Consider the following 17,394-nt stretch of genomic DNA (forward strand, 5'->3'; position numbering starts at 1 on the left):
TGCACCCATCAGCCCATCATCTACATTAGGTATTTCTCCTAATCCTATTGCTCCCTTTGATCCCCACCCCCAAACAGGCCCTGGTGTGTGATATTCCCCTTCCTGTGCTCATATGTTTTCATTGTTCAACTCCAACTTACGAGTGAGAACATGCAGTGTTTGGTCTTCTGTTCCTGTGTTAGTCTGCTGAGAATGATGGTTTCCAGCTTTCTCCATGTCCCTGCAAAAGACATGAACTCATCCTTTTTAATGGCTGCATAGTATTCCATGGTGTATATGTGCCACGTTTTCTGTATCCAGTCTATCACTGATTGAGCATTTGGGTTGGTTCCAAGTCTTTGCTATTGTGAATAGTGCTGCAATAAACATGTGTCATGTGTCTTTATAGTAGAATGATTTATAATCCTTTGGGCATATACCCAGTGATGGGATTGCTGAGTCAAATGCTATTTCTGGCTCTACATCCTTGAGGAATTGCCACACTGTCTTTCTCAATGTTTGAACTAATTTACACTCCCACCAACAGTGTAAAAGCATTCCTATTTCTCCACATCCTCTCCAGCATCTGTTGTTTCCTGTCTTTTTAATGACTGCCATTCTAACTGGTGTGAGATGATATCTCTCTCTCTCTCTCTCTTTTTTTTTTTTTTTTTTTTGAGATGGAGTTTCGGTCTTGCTACCCAGTCTGGAGTGCAATGGCGTGATCTCGGCTCACTGCAACCTCCGCCTTCTGGGTTCAAGCAACTCTCCTGCCTCAGCCTCCTGAGCTGGGATTACAGGCACGCGCCACCATGCCCAACTAATTTTTTGTATTTTTAGTAGAGATGGGTTTTCACCATGTTGACCAGGATGGTCCTGATCTCTTGACCTCGTGATCCACCCGCCTCGGCCTCCCAAAGTGCTGGGATTACAGGCGTGAGCCACTGCGCCCGGCCTCATGAGATGATATCTCATTGTGGTTTTGATTTGCATTTCTCTAACGACCAGTGATTATGGGCTTTTTTTTCATATGTTTGTTGGCCACATAAATTTCTTCTTTTGAGAAGTGTCTGTTTACATCCTTTGCCCAGTTTTTGATGGAGTTGTTATTTTCTTGTAAATTTGTTTAAGTTTCTTGTAGATTCTGGATATCAGCCCTGTCAGATGGATAGATTGAAAATTTTTTCTCCCATTCTGTAGGTTGTCTGTTTACTCTGATAGTAGTTTCTTTTGCTGTGCAGAAGAAGCTCTTTAGTTTAATTAGTTCCCATTTGTCAATTTTGGCTTTTGTTGCCAATGCTTTTGGTTTCAGTCATGAAAACTTTGCCCATGCCTATGTCCTCAATGGTACTGCCTAGGTTTTCTTCTAGAGTTGTTATGGTTTTAGATCTTATGTTTAAGTCTTTAATCCATCTTGAGTTAATTTTTGTATAAGGTGTAAGAAAGGGGTCAAGTTTCAGTTTGCTGCATATAGTTAGCCAGTTTTCCCAACACCATTTATTAAATAGGGAATCCCTTCCCCATTGCTTCTTTTTGTCTGGTTTGTCAAAGATCAGATGGTTGTAGATGTGTGGTGTTACTTCTGAGGTCTCTGTTCTGTTCCATTGGTCTATATATCTGTTTTGGTACCAGTGCAATGCTGTTTTGGTTACTGTAGCCTTGTAGCATAGTTTGAAGTCAGGTGGCGTGATGCCTCCAGCTCTGTTCTTTTTGCTTAGGATTGTCTTGCCTAGGCAGGCTGTTTTTTGGTTCCACATGAAATTTAAAGTAGTTTTTTTTTTCTGATTCTGTGAAGAAGGTCAATGGTAATGTAATGGGAATAGCACTGAATGTATAAATTACTTTGGGTAGTATGGCCATTTTCACAATATTGATTCTTCCTATCCATGAGCATGAAATGTACCTTAGCAGAGCTCAAGCACTGTGCTGGGAGATCTGCTGCTCTCTTCAGCGCCAACAGGCAGGAAAGTTTAAGTCCGCTGAAGCTACACTCAGAGCTTTCACTACACCCTTCCCCCAGATGGTCTGTCCCAGGAAGATAGGAGTGTTCTCTATAAACCCCTGACTGGAGCTGCTGCCTTGTTTCAGAGATGGCCTGCCTGGAGAGAAGGAATCTAGAGAGACAGTCTAACTACAGTGGCTTTGCCATGCTGCAATGGGTTCTGCACCCAGTTTGAACCTCCTGGCAGCTCTGTTTACACTGTGAGGGGAAAACTACCTACTCAAGCCTCAGTAATGGTGGATTTCCCCCCAACACCAAGCTCAAGCATCCCAGGTCTACTTCAGACTGCTGTGCTAGCAGCAAGAATTTCAAGCCAGTGGATCGTAGCTTGTTGGGCTCCATGTGGGTGAGATCCGCTGAACAAGACCACTCAGCTCCCTGGCTTCAGCTTCCTTTCCAGGGGATTGAATGATTCTGTCTCACTGGGGTTCCAGTCACCTCTGGTGTACAGGAAAGAACTCCTTCAGCTAGCTCAATGTCTGTCCAAACAGCCACCCAGGGCCTGGGTGGCTTGAAACCCAGGCCGTAGTGTAGGCACCAGTAGTGTAGGCACCGGAGAGAATCTCCCGGTCTGTGGGTTGTGAAGGTCATGGAAAAAGCATAGTATCTGAGCCAGACAGCACTATCCCTCGTGGCACAGTACCTCACAACTTCCCTTGGTTGGGGGAAGGAGTTCCTCGAGCCCTTGCACTTCCTGGTGAGGCAATGCCCCCATGGGCTTCTGCTTGCCTCCCATGGGCTGCACCTACTGTCTAACCAGTCCCAGTGAGTCAAACTGGGTACCTCAGTTGGAAATGCGGAAATCACCCGCCTTCTGCATTGCTCTCGCTGAGAGCTGCAAACTGGAGCTGTTCCCATTCAGCCATCTTGCTAGCCCCACTCTTATTATATGATTTCTATGCCTTTCCTCCTAATAGCTTAGTTCTCACTTATAAGTGAGAACATATGATATTTGGTTATCCATTCCTGAGCTGACTTCACTTAGAATAATGGCCTCCAACTCCATCCAAGTTCCTGCAAGGGCCATTATTTTGTTCCACTTTATGGCTGAGTAGTATTCCATGGTGTATATATACTACATTTCCTTTATCCACTTGTTGGTTGATGGACATTTAGGTTCGTTCTGTATTTTTGCAGTTGTGAATCGTGCAGCTTTAAACATGCATGTGCATGTGTCTTTTTCATATAATAACTTCTTTTCCTTTGGGTAGATACCCCGTAGTGGGATTGCTGGATCAAATGGTACTTCTACTTTTAGTTCTTTATGCAATCTACACAATTGTTTTCCCCAGTGGTTGTATAAGTTTACATCCCCAACAGCAGGGTAAAAGTGTGCCCTTTTCACCACATCCATGCCAACATTTATTATTTTTTGATGTTTTAATTATGGCCATTCTTGCAGGAGTAAGTTGGTATCTCAACGTGGTTTTAATTTGCATTTCTCTGATAATTAGGGATGCTGAGGATTTTTTTCATATGTTTGTTGGCTGTTTGTATATCTTCTGAGATATTGCCTACTCATGTCCTTTGCCCATCTTTTCATGGAATTGCTTTTTCTTTGCTGATTTGTTTCAGTTTCTTGTAGATTCTGGATATTAGTTCTTTGTCAGATGCAGAGTTTGCAAGGGTTTTCTCCTACTCTGTGAGTTGTCTGTTTACTCTGCTGATTATTATCATCATTTTTACTAGTGTTTTGCTGTGTTGAAGCTTTTTCGTTTAATCGGGCCCCATCTATTCATATTTGTTTATGTTGCACTTGCTTTTAGGTTTTTGGTCCTGAATTCTTTGCCTAAGCCAATGTCTACAAGAGTTTTTCCAATGTTATCTTCTAGAATTGTTATGGTTTCAGGTCTTAGATTTAAGTCATTGATCATTTTAAGTTGATTTTTGTGTAAGGTGAGAGATGAGGGTCCAGTTTCTTTCTTCTACATGTGGCTTGCCAATTATCCCAGAACCGTTTATTGAATAGGGTGTCCTTTTCCTCATTTTTTGTTTTTGTGTGTTTTGTTGAAGATCAGTTGGCTGTAAGTATTTGACTTTATTTCTGGGTTCTCTTTTCTGTCCCAGTGGTCTACCTGCCCATTTGTATACCAGTACCATGCTGTTTTGGTAACTATAGCCTTGTAGCATAGTTTGGAAATTGGGTAATGTGCTGCCTCCAGATTTATTCTTTTTGTTTAGTGTTGCTTTGGCTATGTGAGCACTTTTTTTTTTTTTTTTGGTTCCATATAAATTTTAGGATTTTTTTCTAGTTCTGTGAAGAACAATAATAGTACTTTGATAGGAATTGCACTGAATCTCTAGATTTCTTTTGGCAGTATTATCATTTTACCATATTGATTCTACCCATACATAAGCATGGGGTGTGTTTCCACTTATTTGTGTCATCTATGATTCTTTTCAGCAGTGTTTTGTAGTTTTCCTTGTAGAGATCTTTCACCTCCTTGATTAGGCTTATTTCTATTTTATTTTATTTTATTTTTTGCAGCTGTTGTAAAGGGGATTGAGATCTCAATTTGATACTCAGCTTGGTCGTTGTTGGTGTATAGCAGTGCTACTAATTTGTGTGCATTAATTTTGTATCCTGAAACTTAATTCTATAATCTATCAGATCTAGGAGCTTTTTGGATGAGTCTTCAGGGTTTTCTAGGTAGCCTCATGGTCAATTATTATTATTTTTTTTTTCTGTCACTATTGGTCTCAGAACAATGTAGGCAAAAAAGTTTTAAAGCATGTTTCGTATGTGAGAAAGGGCCACATCAGAAGTGAAGGGAACAGATCCTACGAAGATCTCAGATGATTGAAGACAATAGGGCAAGTCCCCTGGAAAGAACTTGTGGTTATGTCTGAACTGATTAAAGAAGAAATGGTCAAGAATATGAACCTAAATTTGGAACTAAAAAGAATGAAAGGCAAGTAGGTTCTATTTCTGTAATACATCTGGATTGGTGTTTGGATATTATGTGAAGCAGGGATACAATTTCAGCTTTTTCAGTGTAGATACCCTATTGCTGCAAGAGCGTTTACTAGAACGTCATTCTTTCACCACTGATTCACAATGCCACAGCTTTCATATATCACATTTCAATAGATGTGTTTGGTTATCTTTGTGCCACTGACATATGATCTTATTTGGTATAGTTTTCAAATAATCTTGGTATCTAGTTGGTCATACCTCCTTATTCAGTTCTTTTTAAGAAGTACCTTGAAATGTGGTATATACACACCATGGAATACTATGCAGCCATAAAAAGAATGAGATCATGTCCTTTGCAGGATCATGTATGAAGTTCCATTACCCTTAGCAAACTAATGCAGGAAGAGAAAACCAAATACCATGTGTCCTCATTTACAAGTGGGAGCTAAACAATGAGAACACATGAACACATAGAGGGGAACAACAGACTCAGAACTTCTCTGGGTCCCATCAGAAGGAAGAGGGTGGGAGGAGGGAGAGGACCAAGAAAAATTACTAATGAATGTTAGGCTTAATACATAAGTGATGAAATAATCTGTATAACACACCTCCATGACACAAGTTCATCTCTATAACAAACCTGCACATGTACTCCCGAACTTAACATTTAAAATTTAAATAAATAAAATAACAAAAAGTACCTTGGCTGTTTCTTTTAGAATCAAATGATCCGATTTCATTGAAAAACTTTTGAGGGAGCTACAACTCACATACATTGAATCAACTTGTCAATATCAGTTTGGCAAAAATTGACATATTTATAATATTCGTCTTCACAGCTATGAACATGATACATTCCTGCATTTACTAAGTTCTTTACTGTGAGTAGAGAATTGAATGGTGGCCCCAAAATGATATGTCCATGTTCTTACCCCTAGAATGTGTGAATATAACCTTACTTGGAAGAGGGTCTTTGAAGGTGTCATTATTGATCTCAAGATGATATAATTCTGGATTATTCAGGTAGCATTAGTCTAATACCGGGTCAGAAGGGGAGGAAACACACACACAAAGAAGCAGGCCAGGTGAAGATGCAGACAGAGTTTGGAATTACACAACCACAAGAAAAGGAACACTTGAACCCACCAGAAGCTGGCTGAGGCAAGAAAGATTCCTCCTTTATAGCCCGCAGAGGGAGCGTGGCCCGCCAACACCTTGATTTTGGACTTCCGGCCTCCAGAACTGTAAGAGAATAAATTTCTGTTGTTTTAAGCCACCAAGTTTGTGATAATTTGTTATGGCAGACCAAAGAAACATACGTGTTCAATAAGGTTTTGTGATTTCTTCATAATCTTGCATATCTTTTGTTGTATCAATTCCCAAATTCCTTACTTTTTATTGCTATTATAAATGACATCTTTTAAGATTTATGCTTGTTAGTGGTTTATTGATGATTATTAGGGAAAGCAATTAGTTTTGGGACACTGATGTTGCATCCAGCAACTGCTAAAATCTTTCTCAATAAATATGTGTCAGTCTTGTATTAAAATCTTGCAGACACACAAGAAGAAGTACTCCTTGTAGGTCAATTTAAATATTTCTTCCTGGTAAGGACATTTTCTAGAAAAAGAAAATGGATAATTGTTGTCAGACTAGATGCAGAAAGGAAGAACAGTTTCATTCAGGCTCTCTAGATCCTTGACTGGCAGTCACCTAACAGTCAACTGTGTGGGTCACAAGTTACCCAGAACAAGTTTCTTTCTGTATTTTTTCTCTGAATTCCTAATTTTTACTTTTTTATTCTATGACCAATTCGCTTATAATCATACTGCCTTTTTTTTTTTTTAACATTCTCATGGACACCAGGGACAGAATAAATTTTTATTCCATCAAAATTCATTACACACTGACATAAGGATTTATCAGAAATGCTCATTTTTTGCAGAGGAAGGATGTAAATTATAGACTGTAAAACAATCATGTCCCAGACCAACTTTTCTTTTATACTGGGATCCTCACTTCACCATATAGATCTTCCAACATCTACATTTGCTCATCTCCAATTCATCTTCCAACCTATAGCTCTATTTTTGTTTAATTTTTAATTATTGTGGGTATATAATTGGTGTATATATTTATGAGGTACATGAGATATTTTGATACAGGCTTGCAATGTGTAATAATCACATCGGGATAAATGGCCTATCCATCACCTGAAGCATTTATCCTTTCCCTTACAAACAACCCAACTGCATTCTTAGTTATTTTTAAATACACATTCAAATTTTTATTGACCATAGTCACTGTGCTGTACTATCAAATACTAGATCTTACTCATTCCACACCCCCTACCCCAGTATCCCTATTCTGAAAGCATTAGTCTCCATCTAATCCTGTTACTCCTAAGACTACCAAAAACACACTGCCCTTAGAAACACGCCAAAATCCTTAAGTGCCCATTATCTGCTGTGGGCTTTGTCCCTCTGCTTCAGTCTCATTCCTCATCACTCTCACCCCCGTGCTCTGGACTAACAGTCATAACCACTTTCTCTGTTTCTGAGAGCCAAAAATGTCTTTTTTGCTTTAAGGCTTCTATAAGCTATTTCCTGTGCCTGAAACTCTCTTTATCCTACTTCTCTAACTCCTCGTCATCATTCACAACTCAGCATTTTTTTTTTTTTTTTGAGACAGAGTCTCACTTTGCTGCCCACACTGGAGTGCAGTGGCACAATCTCAGCTCACTACAACCTCTGTCTCCTGGATTCAAGCGATTCTCCTGCTTCAGCCTCCAGAGTACCTGGGGCTACAGGCATGTGCCACCACATCCAGCTAATTATTGTATTATTAGTAGAGACAGGCTTTTGCCATGTTGGCCAGGCTGGTCTTGAACTCCTGACCTCAGGTGATCCGCCCACCTCGGCCTCCCAAAGTCCTGGGATTATAGACATGAGTCGCCATACCTGGCCCACAGCTCAGTTTTTTTTTTTTTTTTTTTTTTTTTTTTTTTTTTGAGACGGAGTTTCGCTCTTGTTACCCAGGCTGGAGTGCAATGGCGCGATCTCGGCTCACCGCAACCTCCGCCTCCTGGATTCAAGCAATTCTCCTGCCTCAGCCTCCTGAGTAGCTGGGATTACAGGCATGTGCCACCATGCCCAGCTAATTTTTTGTATTTTTAGTAGAGACGGGGTTTCACCATGTATGGTCTCGATCTCTCGACCTCGTGATCCACCCGCCTCGGCCTCCCAAAGTGCTGGGATTACAGGCTTGAGCCACCGCGCCCGGCCAGCTCAGTTTTAAGCTATCTCCTCAGACTCTGTCCTAATCCCCCCAAAATAGATTAGAAACCCTCCACTGTTCCTTTAATTCCTAGTATCTCTCCCTACCAGTACTCATGGAATTTTTCCCTATTATGTTTTGAATCTTTATTTTTAAATTTATACTCACTAAACTTTTTGTTGTACAGTTCTATGAGAATTGACAAATGTATAGTCTTGTAACCGCTACCACAAACAAGATACAGAACAATTTGGTCACCCCAAAAACTACCTCATGCTGTCTTTTCATAGTGAATCCTTCCTCTCACCCTTAACCCCTGGCAACCACTCTCCAGGAAAACGTTTTGCCTTTTCAAGAGTGTCCTGTAAATGGTATCCAAGAATAGGTAGCTTTTTTGGTATGGCTTCTGTCATCCAGTATAATGAAACTGAGGTCCATTTATGTTGTCTGTGCATCAATAGTTCATTATTTTTCACTGTTGGGTAGTATTCTATTGTATGGACAAAGCACAGTTTGTTTATTCATTGATCAATTGAAGGACATCTAGACTATTTCTAGTGGGAGGCAATTATGAATAAAGTTGCTATGAACATTCACATACGGGTTTTTGAGTGAATGTACATTTTCATTTCATTTAGATACATAGGCGTGAGACTCCTAAGTTACATGGTAAGTATACGTCTGTCTTTACCAGGAATCGCCGAGACGCTATTCCAAAGAGGCTGTGCCATGTTGCATTCTCACTAGCAACAAATGAGAATTCCAAGTGCTTCGCATCTTCACCATTACTTGGTATTGTCAGGCTTCTTTTTACATTTTTAAGCCGTTTAATATAGGTGTATACTGGTATCTAACTATAATTCCAATTTGCATTTTGCTAATGACCAATGATATTGAGCATCCATTTACACGCTTATCTGACATCCATATATCTTCTTTGGGGAAATGTCTGTCTAGATCCTTTGCTTATTTTTCTTTAACTGAGCTGTTTGTTTTCATATTGAGTTTTGAGGAATTTTTATATTTTCTGATTACAAGTCCTTAATCAGACACATGATTTACAATTTTTTTTTCCTAGTCTATGGCTTGTCCCTTCATTCTCATCTTTTGGAGAACAAATATTTTTAGTTTTGATGAAGTTCAATTTATTAATTTTTTTACTTTTATAAAGCATGCTTTGGTGTCTAACAACTTGCCTTAATGCATAATCACAAAAATTCTCCTATAAGTTCATGCCTATAATCCCAGAACTTTGAGAGGCTGAGGCAGGAGGATCACTTGAGCCCAAGGGTTTGAGACCAGCCTGGGCAACACGTGAGACCTTGTCTCTACAAAAATAATTAAAAATTAGCTGGGCACAATGGTATGCACCTGTGGTCCCAGCTACTTGGGAGGCTGAGGTGGGAGGACTGCTTGAGCCAGGAGGTCAAGGATTCAGTGAGTTGTGACTGCACCATTGCACCAGCCTGAGTGACAGAGCAAGACTCTGTCTCAAAAAAAAAAATAATAAATTATCCTATGTTTCATTCTGGAAAATTTATAGTTCCGTGTCTTATATTTAACTCTATGATGCATTTTTAACTAATTTTTGTATAAAGTGTAAGGTATGAGTTGAGGTGTATTTTTTAGGGAAAGGGCACGAACAGGTGATTGTTTCAGCATGTCTCCTCTTGACTTTTGCCAAAAATCTGTCACCCACATGAAATAGATATGAAAGTTGATTTGCTTTGAATATGATCTGAGAAATTCCTTTACATGATTTCTATTCTTTAAAAACTTTAAGGTTTGTTATACAAATCATTATATGGTCTGTCTTAGTGAATATTCCATGAACATTTAAAAGAATTCCAAGTCTGCTCTACCCTTGCCAATTTTCTGCCTACTTCTTCTAGTGATTACTAAGAGGCTGTATCTCTTGGTGTTGTTTATGTAGTTGCTGTAGGGGTTACAATACACATAACTTTCACAGTCTACTTAGAGCTAATATTTTGCCACCTCAAAAAGATACAGAGGCCTTTCAACCACAATGGCCCATTTTCTCTCCCCTCTTTATGTTATAGTTGTTGTTTGTACTACACCGAATACCCCACGGGGCAACGTTACAATTTTTGCTTTGAACTATCACATGTATTTTAAAGGAGTTAAGAAAAAGGTAGTCTATTTTGTTTACCAAAGATTGCCATTTTTGTTCTTGTTCTTAAAATTCCCAGGTTCTCCCAGGTGTCATTTCCCTGCTGTTTGAAGAACTTAGAACTAGACCATGTCTTTTAGACTTTAAATTTAGGATAGGTCTGATGGTGACAAATGTTAGCTTTCCTTCACCTGAGGATCCCATTATGCTGCCTGCATTTATAAAGAATATTTTCCTTTGCTGGATGTAGAATTTGGGGTTGGCCATTTTTTTCTCTGTGTCCTTTAATTATTGCTTCACTGTCTTCTTACCTTTCATGGTTTTCTGGTAAGAAACCAATTGTCATTTGAATTGCTGTTTTGAAGGTTTTTTCTTTTTTCTTTTTTTTTTTTTTTGAGACGGAGTTTCATGCTTGTTGCCCAGGCTGGAGTGCAATGGCGCGATCTCAGCTCACCGCAACCTCCGCCTCCTGGGTTCAGGCAATTCTCCTGCCTCAGCCTCCTGAGTAGCTGGGATTACAGGCACACGCCACCATGCCCAGCTAATGTTTTGTATTTTTAGTAGAGACGGGGTTTCACCATGTTGACCAGGATGGTCTCGATCTCTTGACCTCGTGATCCGCCCGCCTTGGCTTCCCAAAGTGCTGGGATTACAGGCGTGAGCCACCGCGCCCGGCCGAAGGTTTTTTCTTTATAAGCTTTTTCTTAATTGTAATAAGAGTTTGTTGATTTTATTACTATTTCTAAGAACCAAATTTTGCCTTGTTGAACTATTCATTTTTTTCTCCTTTCTTACACATTTTATACTGACTAGACATTTTTTCTCATTCCACGTTTCCCCTTGATCATTTAGAAGATAAACACCTTATTTCTAACAACATTGTGAATAATGAGGACATTTGGTTTTGACTCATTGTGTCATATCCAGGAAATCTTATAATCTCTCGAAGCCTGAATTCCTCCAATGTGAATAAAAACAGTTTCTATCCCTAATATCAGAAGGCTTTGTAAAGGTAATTATGCAGTCAAACGTGATTTGTAAAGTGCAAAGTGAGAGACAATTGCATGTTATCATCATCCTGATGATGACTATAGTTATTAGCAGGACATGAATTGGACCAGGACTTGTTTTTAAGGATATTAAGAAGCATTAAAGGAGGCTGAGTGCAGTGGCTTATGCATGTAATCCCAGCACTTTGGGAGGCCAAGGCAGGCAGATCACTTGAGGTCACGAGTTTGAGAGCAGCTTGGCCAACATGGTGAAACTCCGTCTCTACTAAATATACAAAAATTAGCTGGGCATGGTGGTGTACTCCTAAAAACTCAGCTACTGCAGAGGCTGAGGCGCGAGAATTGCTTGAACCTAGGAGGCAGAGATTGCAGTAGGCCCAGACTGCATTTGGATCACTGCACTCCAGCCTGGGCCACAGAGCAAGACCCCATCTCAAAAAAAATAAAAATAAAAATTTAAAATTTAAAATTAAAAAAAAAAAATATATATATATATATCATATATAGTTTGTTTCGAAACTTACCTGTCCATGCAACATTTTTTATTGAAAACATCTTGAAAGATTACGAATGAGAAATGATAAATTGGGGACTTACATGTAAGCTAGACAAATTAAAGTCATCCATAAAACATGCTAGATTTTTAGAGTAAAACTGGAAAAGAAAAATTTGCCAGGTCTAGATGCAAGCCAGTTGCTGGCAATGTTTGCCAGCTTCAAAGCAATGTAATTCATTATTAATCATCAACAGAGACTAGGATGACAATGACTCCACAGGTAAATCACTCATCTTGCAATAAATATTAGTGTCTTTTTTTTTTTTTTTTTGAGACAGAGTCTCTCTCTGTTGCCAGGCTGGAGTGCAGTGGCACAATCTCAGCTCACTGCAACCTCTGCCTCTCTGGTTCAAGCGATTCTCCTGCCTCAGCCTCTCAAGTAGCTGGAATTACAGGCATGCGCCACCATGCTCAACTAATTTTTGCATTTGTAATAGACACAGTGTTTCACCATGTTGGCCAGGAGATTCTCGATCTCCTGACCTCATGATCCACCTGCCTCGGCCTCCCAATGTGTTGGGATTACAGACGTGAGCCACTGTGCCTGGCCGCTACTGTGCTTTTGAACTCTGCTTTTACCCTCCTCAGCATAAAATTAAAATTATATTCTTCATGTTTTTTATCATCACAGTATCTACCAGAATACAGGGGCAAGCATCCAAAATGTGACTCACTGGTGTTGTTCTGCAGCATGTGCATCTGTGTGTCCACTGCGACAGGCATCAGTACATGTATCTGCAAATACTCTCTGACTTGTGAATGAGAAATTACGGTTTGTAGACTAAAAATGACATTTCTTGCTACAAAGGAGTTCTTACCTACATCATGATTTTAGAGTATCTCCTTCTGCTCACTAAAAACCCGTGAAATAAGGCCAGGTGTGGTGGCTCATGCCTGTAATCCCAGTACTTTGGGAGGTTGAGGTGGGCGGATGATGAGGTCAGGAGTTCAAGACCAGACTGGCCAATATGGTGAAACCCTGTCTCTACTAAAAAATACAAAAATTAGCTGGGCATGGTGGCTCACTCCTGTAATCCCAGCTACTTGGGAGGCTGAGGTAGGAGAATTGCTTGAACTGGGACCAGGGAAGCAGAGATTGCAGTGAGCCAAGATCACAGCACAGTACTCCAGAGAGAGAATCCATCTCAAAAAAAAAAAAACAAAAAAACTGGTGGAATAAAACAGAAAGAGCTGCCTTGTTTATGAGTTAATAGAAACACATAATACTATAATTCCATAATCCAGTACCCTCATTATAGAGATGAGCACAGTGAAGCCCAAGATGATGGAGTTAAGATCACCAGGGGTCTTTGTGTTACCACAAAGGTGACCACCCAGGAAGGCAGACAACTGCGTCTTGATTTGCCTGTAGACTCTCCCAAGTTGTCCTAGCCTGTCCAACTTTAAATTTGACTCTGAACTCCTGGCTAGCTTGGATTCTAGGATTTCACTGAGAAGTTTACATCCTAGACACCTGCTAATTCTTTCTTCCTACTGCCAAAAGAGAGGCAGCAAAACAATCAGCAATCTTTAGACAAAACTGAAGCCTGCTCATCCCTTTGGGTCTTAAACATAACTTGGAACCGCAGCCCGCACCAGCCCAAAGGCAGTCCATCCAACTTCACATTCATCCTTGTCACCCAGTGTCACTTAGCTTCACAGATTCTTATTTCCAAACTATCCTGGAAATCCTTCCCCTTATCTTCTTTCCATCAAACATATCCCATTCATTCGGAACACTTATCAAGCCCCTATCCTGTGTCAGGCACCCTGTTGGAAGCTGGAGATACCAAGATAGCATCTCTTCACTCAGGAAACAAAGGGTCTGCTGAGAGAGAATATAAAGAGATCACTGTTTTAAAGGGTGTTAAGTGGAGCACTAGAGGTAGAGAAGATTCAGACTAAGCTCTTCCCTCAAACACAGACCAGTAGAGTTAAGATGTTGAATACTGAGCCTTTAGCATTCCTCTCATCTGTTTCCTCTCTGCCATCCCTTCATGCAACACTTACCTAACTTTTTCCCTGCATCCTTTTGCATCTTTGCAAACCTAACATTCATTTATCTAGCAGAATGATTTTCTTGCAGTGTCTCATGCCTGTAATCCCAGCACTTTAGGAGGCCGAAGTGGGTGGACCACTTGAGGTCAGAACTTCGAGATCAGCCTGGTGAAACCCCATCTCTACTAAAATTACAAAATCAGCCAGGCATGGTGTCACACGCCTGTAATCCCAGCGACTTGGGAGGCTGAGGCCGGAGAATCACTTAAACCGGGAAGACAGAGGTTGCAGTGAGCTGAGATCACACCACTGCACTCCAGCCTGGGCAACAAGAGCTAAAGTATGTCAAAAAAGAAAGGAAGGAAGGGAAGGGGAGGGCAGGGCAGGGCAGGGCAGGGCATGGAAGGGAAGGGAAGGGAAGGGAAGGAAGGGAGGGAAGGAAGGAAGGAAGAAAAGAAGGGGACAGGGAGGGAAGAAGGGAGGGAGGGAGGGAGGAAGGGAATAAAGGAGAGAGGGAGGGAGGGAGGAAGGGAATAAAGGAGAGAGGGAGGGAGGGAGGGAGGAAGGAAGGAAGGAAGGAAGGAAAGAAAGAAGGAAGGAAGGAATCAGCCTGCCTGGAACATAGCAGACACAGAATAAATATTTGTTGAATAAATAATGTCACCCCTATGCTTAACACTATTCAGTAACTCATACAGAGGTGCTTGCAATATTTTCCCACTGATTTATCACTAATGAGGAGGGAAATGACAACAAATATATCGCTGCAAGTATTATTGGTAAAATGTCCAAATCTAAGCTGTGCCACTCAATAACGCTTTATATTTGCAAAAACACACGTGCCCACCACCCAGATCAAATAGAAGACATTTTCATCAGCCTAGAAAGCTTTCTCATGTCCCTTCTCACGTCAGTCCTTCTGCTCAGAGATAACCACTGCTCATCTTTAATCACTACACGAGTGTCACCTATTCTTGTTCTTCATACCTTCAGTGAAATCATACAGTAAATAGTGCTAGTGACTTGAGTATTACTATTTTGTATCCAGGTACCTTTACTAGAGCATCTCAGATGAAAAATGCCCACCCAAAACTCCAAGATACCAGTGGCCACTTTCAGGGCTCCGTATTCCATATTGATTTCTTTGTTTTTACCAAAACCTATTTCCTACACGTATCAATTAGGAGGTGTCAGAAAAACAGTTTTCACTAAAGGAAGGGAGAAACAGATAATGAACATCACAAAAAAGATCCTCATCTTAATACCTATGAGTTTATATTTGTATGAATGTTATGTTTGTTGATCAACTAATCAGATAATGTTACCCTCATTCAAGAAAATAAATTTTTAATAGTGGCACATTAGAGTCAAAGAAAACCTTGTAATGAAGACATTTAAACAAGAGGAAAAATCTCAAGAAGGAATGGAAGCAAAAGTAGCACTAACTGAGGGCTTATGATGGTCTGGTAATGAATTTGAAGATGAATATGCCACACCATAGCTCTAAATTGGTATTATCTTTCTAGAAAACTATTTTCCAATGTGTCAAAAGGCTTTTATATAAGCCTTTTGATACACACTGGAAAATAGTTTTCTAGAAAACCTTTATGTTTTTGTTCTGGTAATTTTGTTTCTATAATCTTACCCTAAAGAAAAGTTTAAATACAAATAAGATTATAATGAAAGATCCCCAAACATGAGGGGATTATTAAATAAATTATAGTAAGTCTGCATGGCTGAATATTACAGGAGCTTTAAAAATATATTCTTAAGAAATATTTAATGACAAAATAAATACTCAAAATACGAAGTTAAGTTTTAAAAAGAACAGGCTACAAAGCTATAGCTACGGGGTGATATAAATTATGTATGTATGTATGTACATATGCATATTTGAGTATAAGTACTAACATATGCATTAATGCACACACATGGGCCAGGCACAGTGGCTCATGCCTGTAATTCCAGCACTTTAGGAGGCCAAGGCAGGTGGATCATGAGGTCAGAAGTTTGAGACCAGCCTGGCCAATACGGCGAAACCCCATCTCTACTAAAAATACAAAAATTAGCCAGGTGTGGTGGATGCACCTGTAGTCCCCACTACTTGGGAGGTTGAGGCAGGAGAATTGCTTGAACCTGAGAGGTGGAGGTTGCAGTGAGCCGAGATTGTGTCACTGCACTCCAGCCTAGGTGACAGAGCGAGATTGCCTCAAAAAAAAAAAAAAAAAAGGGCCGGGCGCGTTGGCTCAAGTCTGTAATCCCAGCACTTTGGGAGGCTGAGGCGGGTGGATCATGAAGTCAAGAGATCGAGACCATCCTGGTCAACATGGTGAAACCCCGTCTCTACTAAAAATACAAAAAATTAGCTGGGCATGGTGGCACGTGCCTGTAATCCCAGCTACTCAGGAGGCTGAGGCAGGAGAATTGCCTGAACTCAGGAGGTGGAGGTTGCGGTGAGCCGAGATCTCGCCATTGCACTCCAGCCTGGGTAACAAGAGCGAAACTCAGTCTCACAAACAAACAAACAAACAACAACAAAACACACACACACACACACACACACACACACACACACTCATTTACATTTCCCCCACCCTTTGACTAAAAGTGCATATTTGAGAACACCCTTTTACAACAATAATACATCTATTTCTTCATCTCTGCAACTTGTTAGGCAAAAGATAATGTTAATTTAGACTTCTAGCTATTAATAAATATTATTTTGCAAACCTTTGATTCAATGTTAATGAAGATATGAGGGGGAAGTATTCATACTCTGCTGGTGGATGGAAAAATTTCTATAGCTACTTTTAGTGGCAATTTGATAGTCCCTGGGACAAGCAATACCACTTTTTGGTACATCTGTCTTAGAGAAACAATTTGCATATGTGCCCAAGTCCATATACACACATTGCAATACTGTTTGTCGTTAAAAAAAAAGAGCGTATGTGCTCATCAACCAGGGAATAGCTAACTACAATGTATCCGCACCAGAAAATATTATATAGCAATGAAAAATAGTTAAAGTTTGAAAGACGGACATAGAAAATTTTAAACATTTTTTAATGAAATACAAGGTGGAAAATAATATGTAGAGTATGATATTTTTGCAAAAGTAAAAGAGAAAGTATTATTATACATATTCCCATGTATATGATGAAAATGCACAGAAGAAAAAGGTGCCCTTGAATAAACTATAGGATACGATTTAAAAAAAAAAAGATACCCAACATATTGGTAATATGCTTACATTTGGAGGAGACATTGGGTTTGATGGGAACATGGTCAAAGGGGATGTTAACATTCTTAATATTTTCATTTTTTCCAAAATAATGTATTAACTTGAAACTGTATATTAATTTGAAAATAAACTTTTTAAAAAATTCAAATTGCTCTGTGAATGCACTAAGTTCTGCTTTAAAGACTACATGGGGGCCGGGCGCGGTGGCTCAAGCCTGTAATCCCAGCACTTTGGGAGGCCGAGGCAGGTGGATCACGAGGTCAAGAGATCGAAACCATCCTGGT

The 17,394-nt window shown here is 40.0% G+C and overlaps 1 protein-coding gene across 3 annotated transcripts in view; it reads right to left on the reverse strand.

Moving 5' to 3' along the window:
* Positions 1 to 17,394, reverse strand: part of C2H9orf85 (chromosome 2 C9orf85 homolog) — a 241,069-nt gene that overhangs the window by 100,765 nt on the left and 122,910 nt on the right. Inside the window, exon 3 of one of the 3 annotated variants that reach the window (XM_074394675.1) lies at positions 6,045 to 6,140. The exons of 1 other annotated variant lie outside the window; for it this stretch is intronic. In XM_074394675.1, the coding sequence (XP_074250776.1) occupies positions 6,045 to 6,140 (96 nt within the window). Of the gene's footprint in view, positions 1 to 722; positions 6,141 to 17,394 lie in introns of those variants that run through there. One more of the 3 variants, XM_074394674.1, reaches the window with a different exon arrangement.

This window comes from Saimiri boliviensis, chromosome 2, assembly GCF_048565385.1.
Source record: "Saimiri boliviensis isolate mSaiBol1 chromosome 2, mSaiBol1.pri, whole genome shotgun sequence".
Classification (NCBI taxonomy): Eukaryota; Metazoa; Chordata; class Mammalia; order Primates; family Cebidae; genus Saimiri; species Saimiri boliviensis.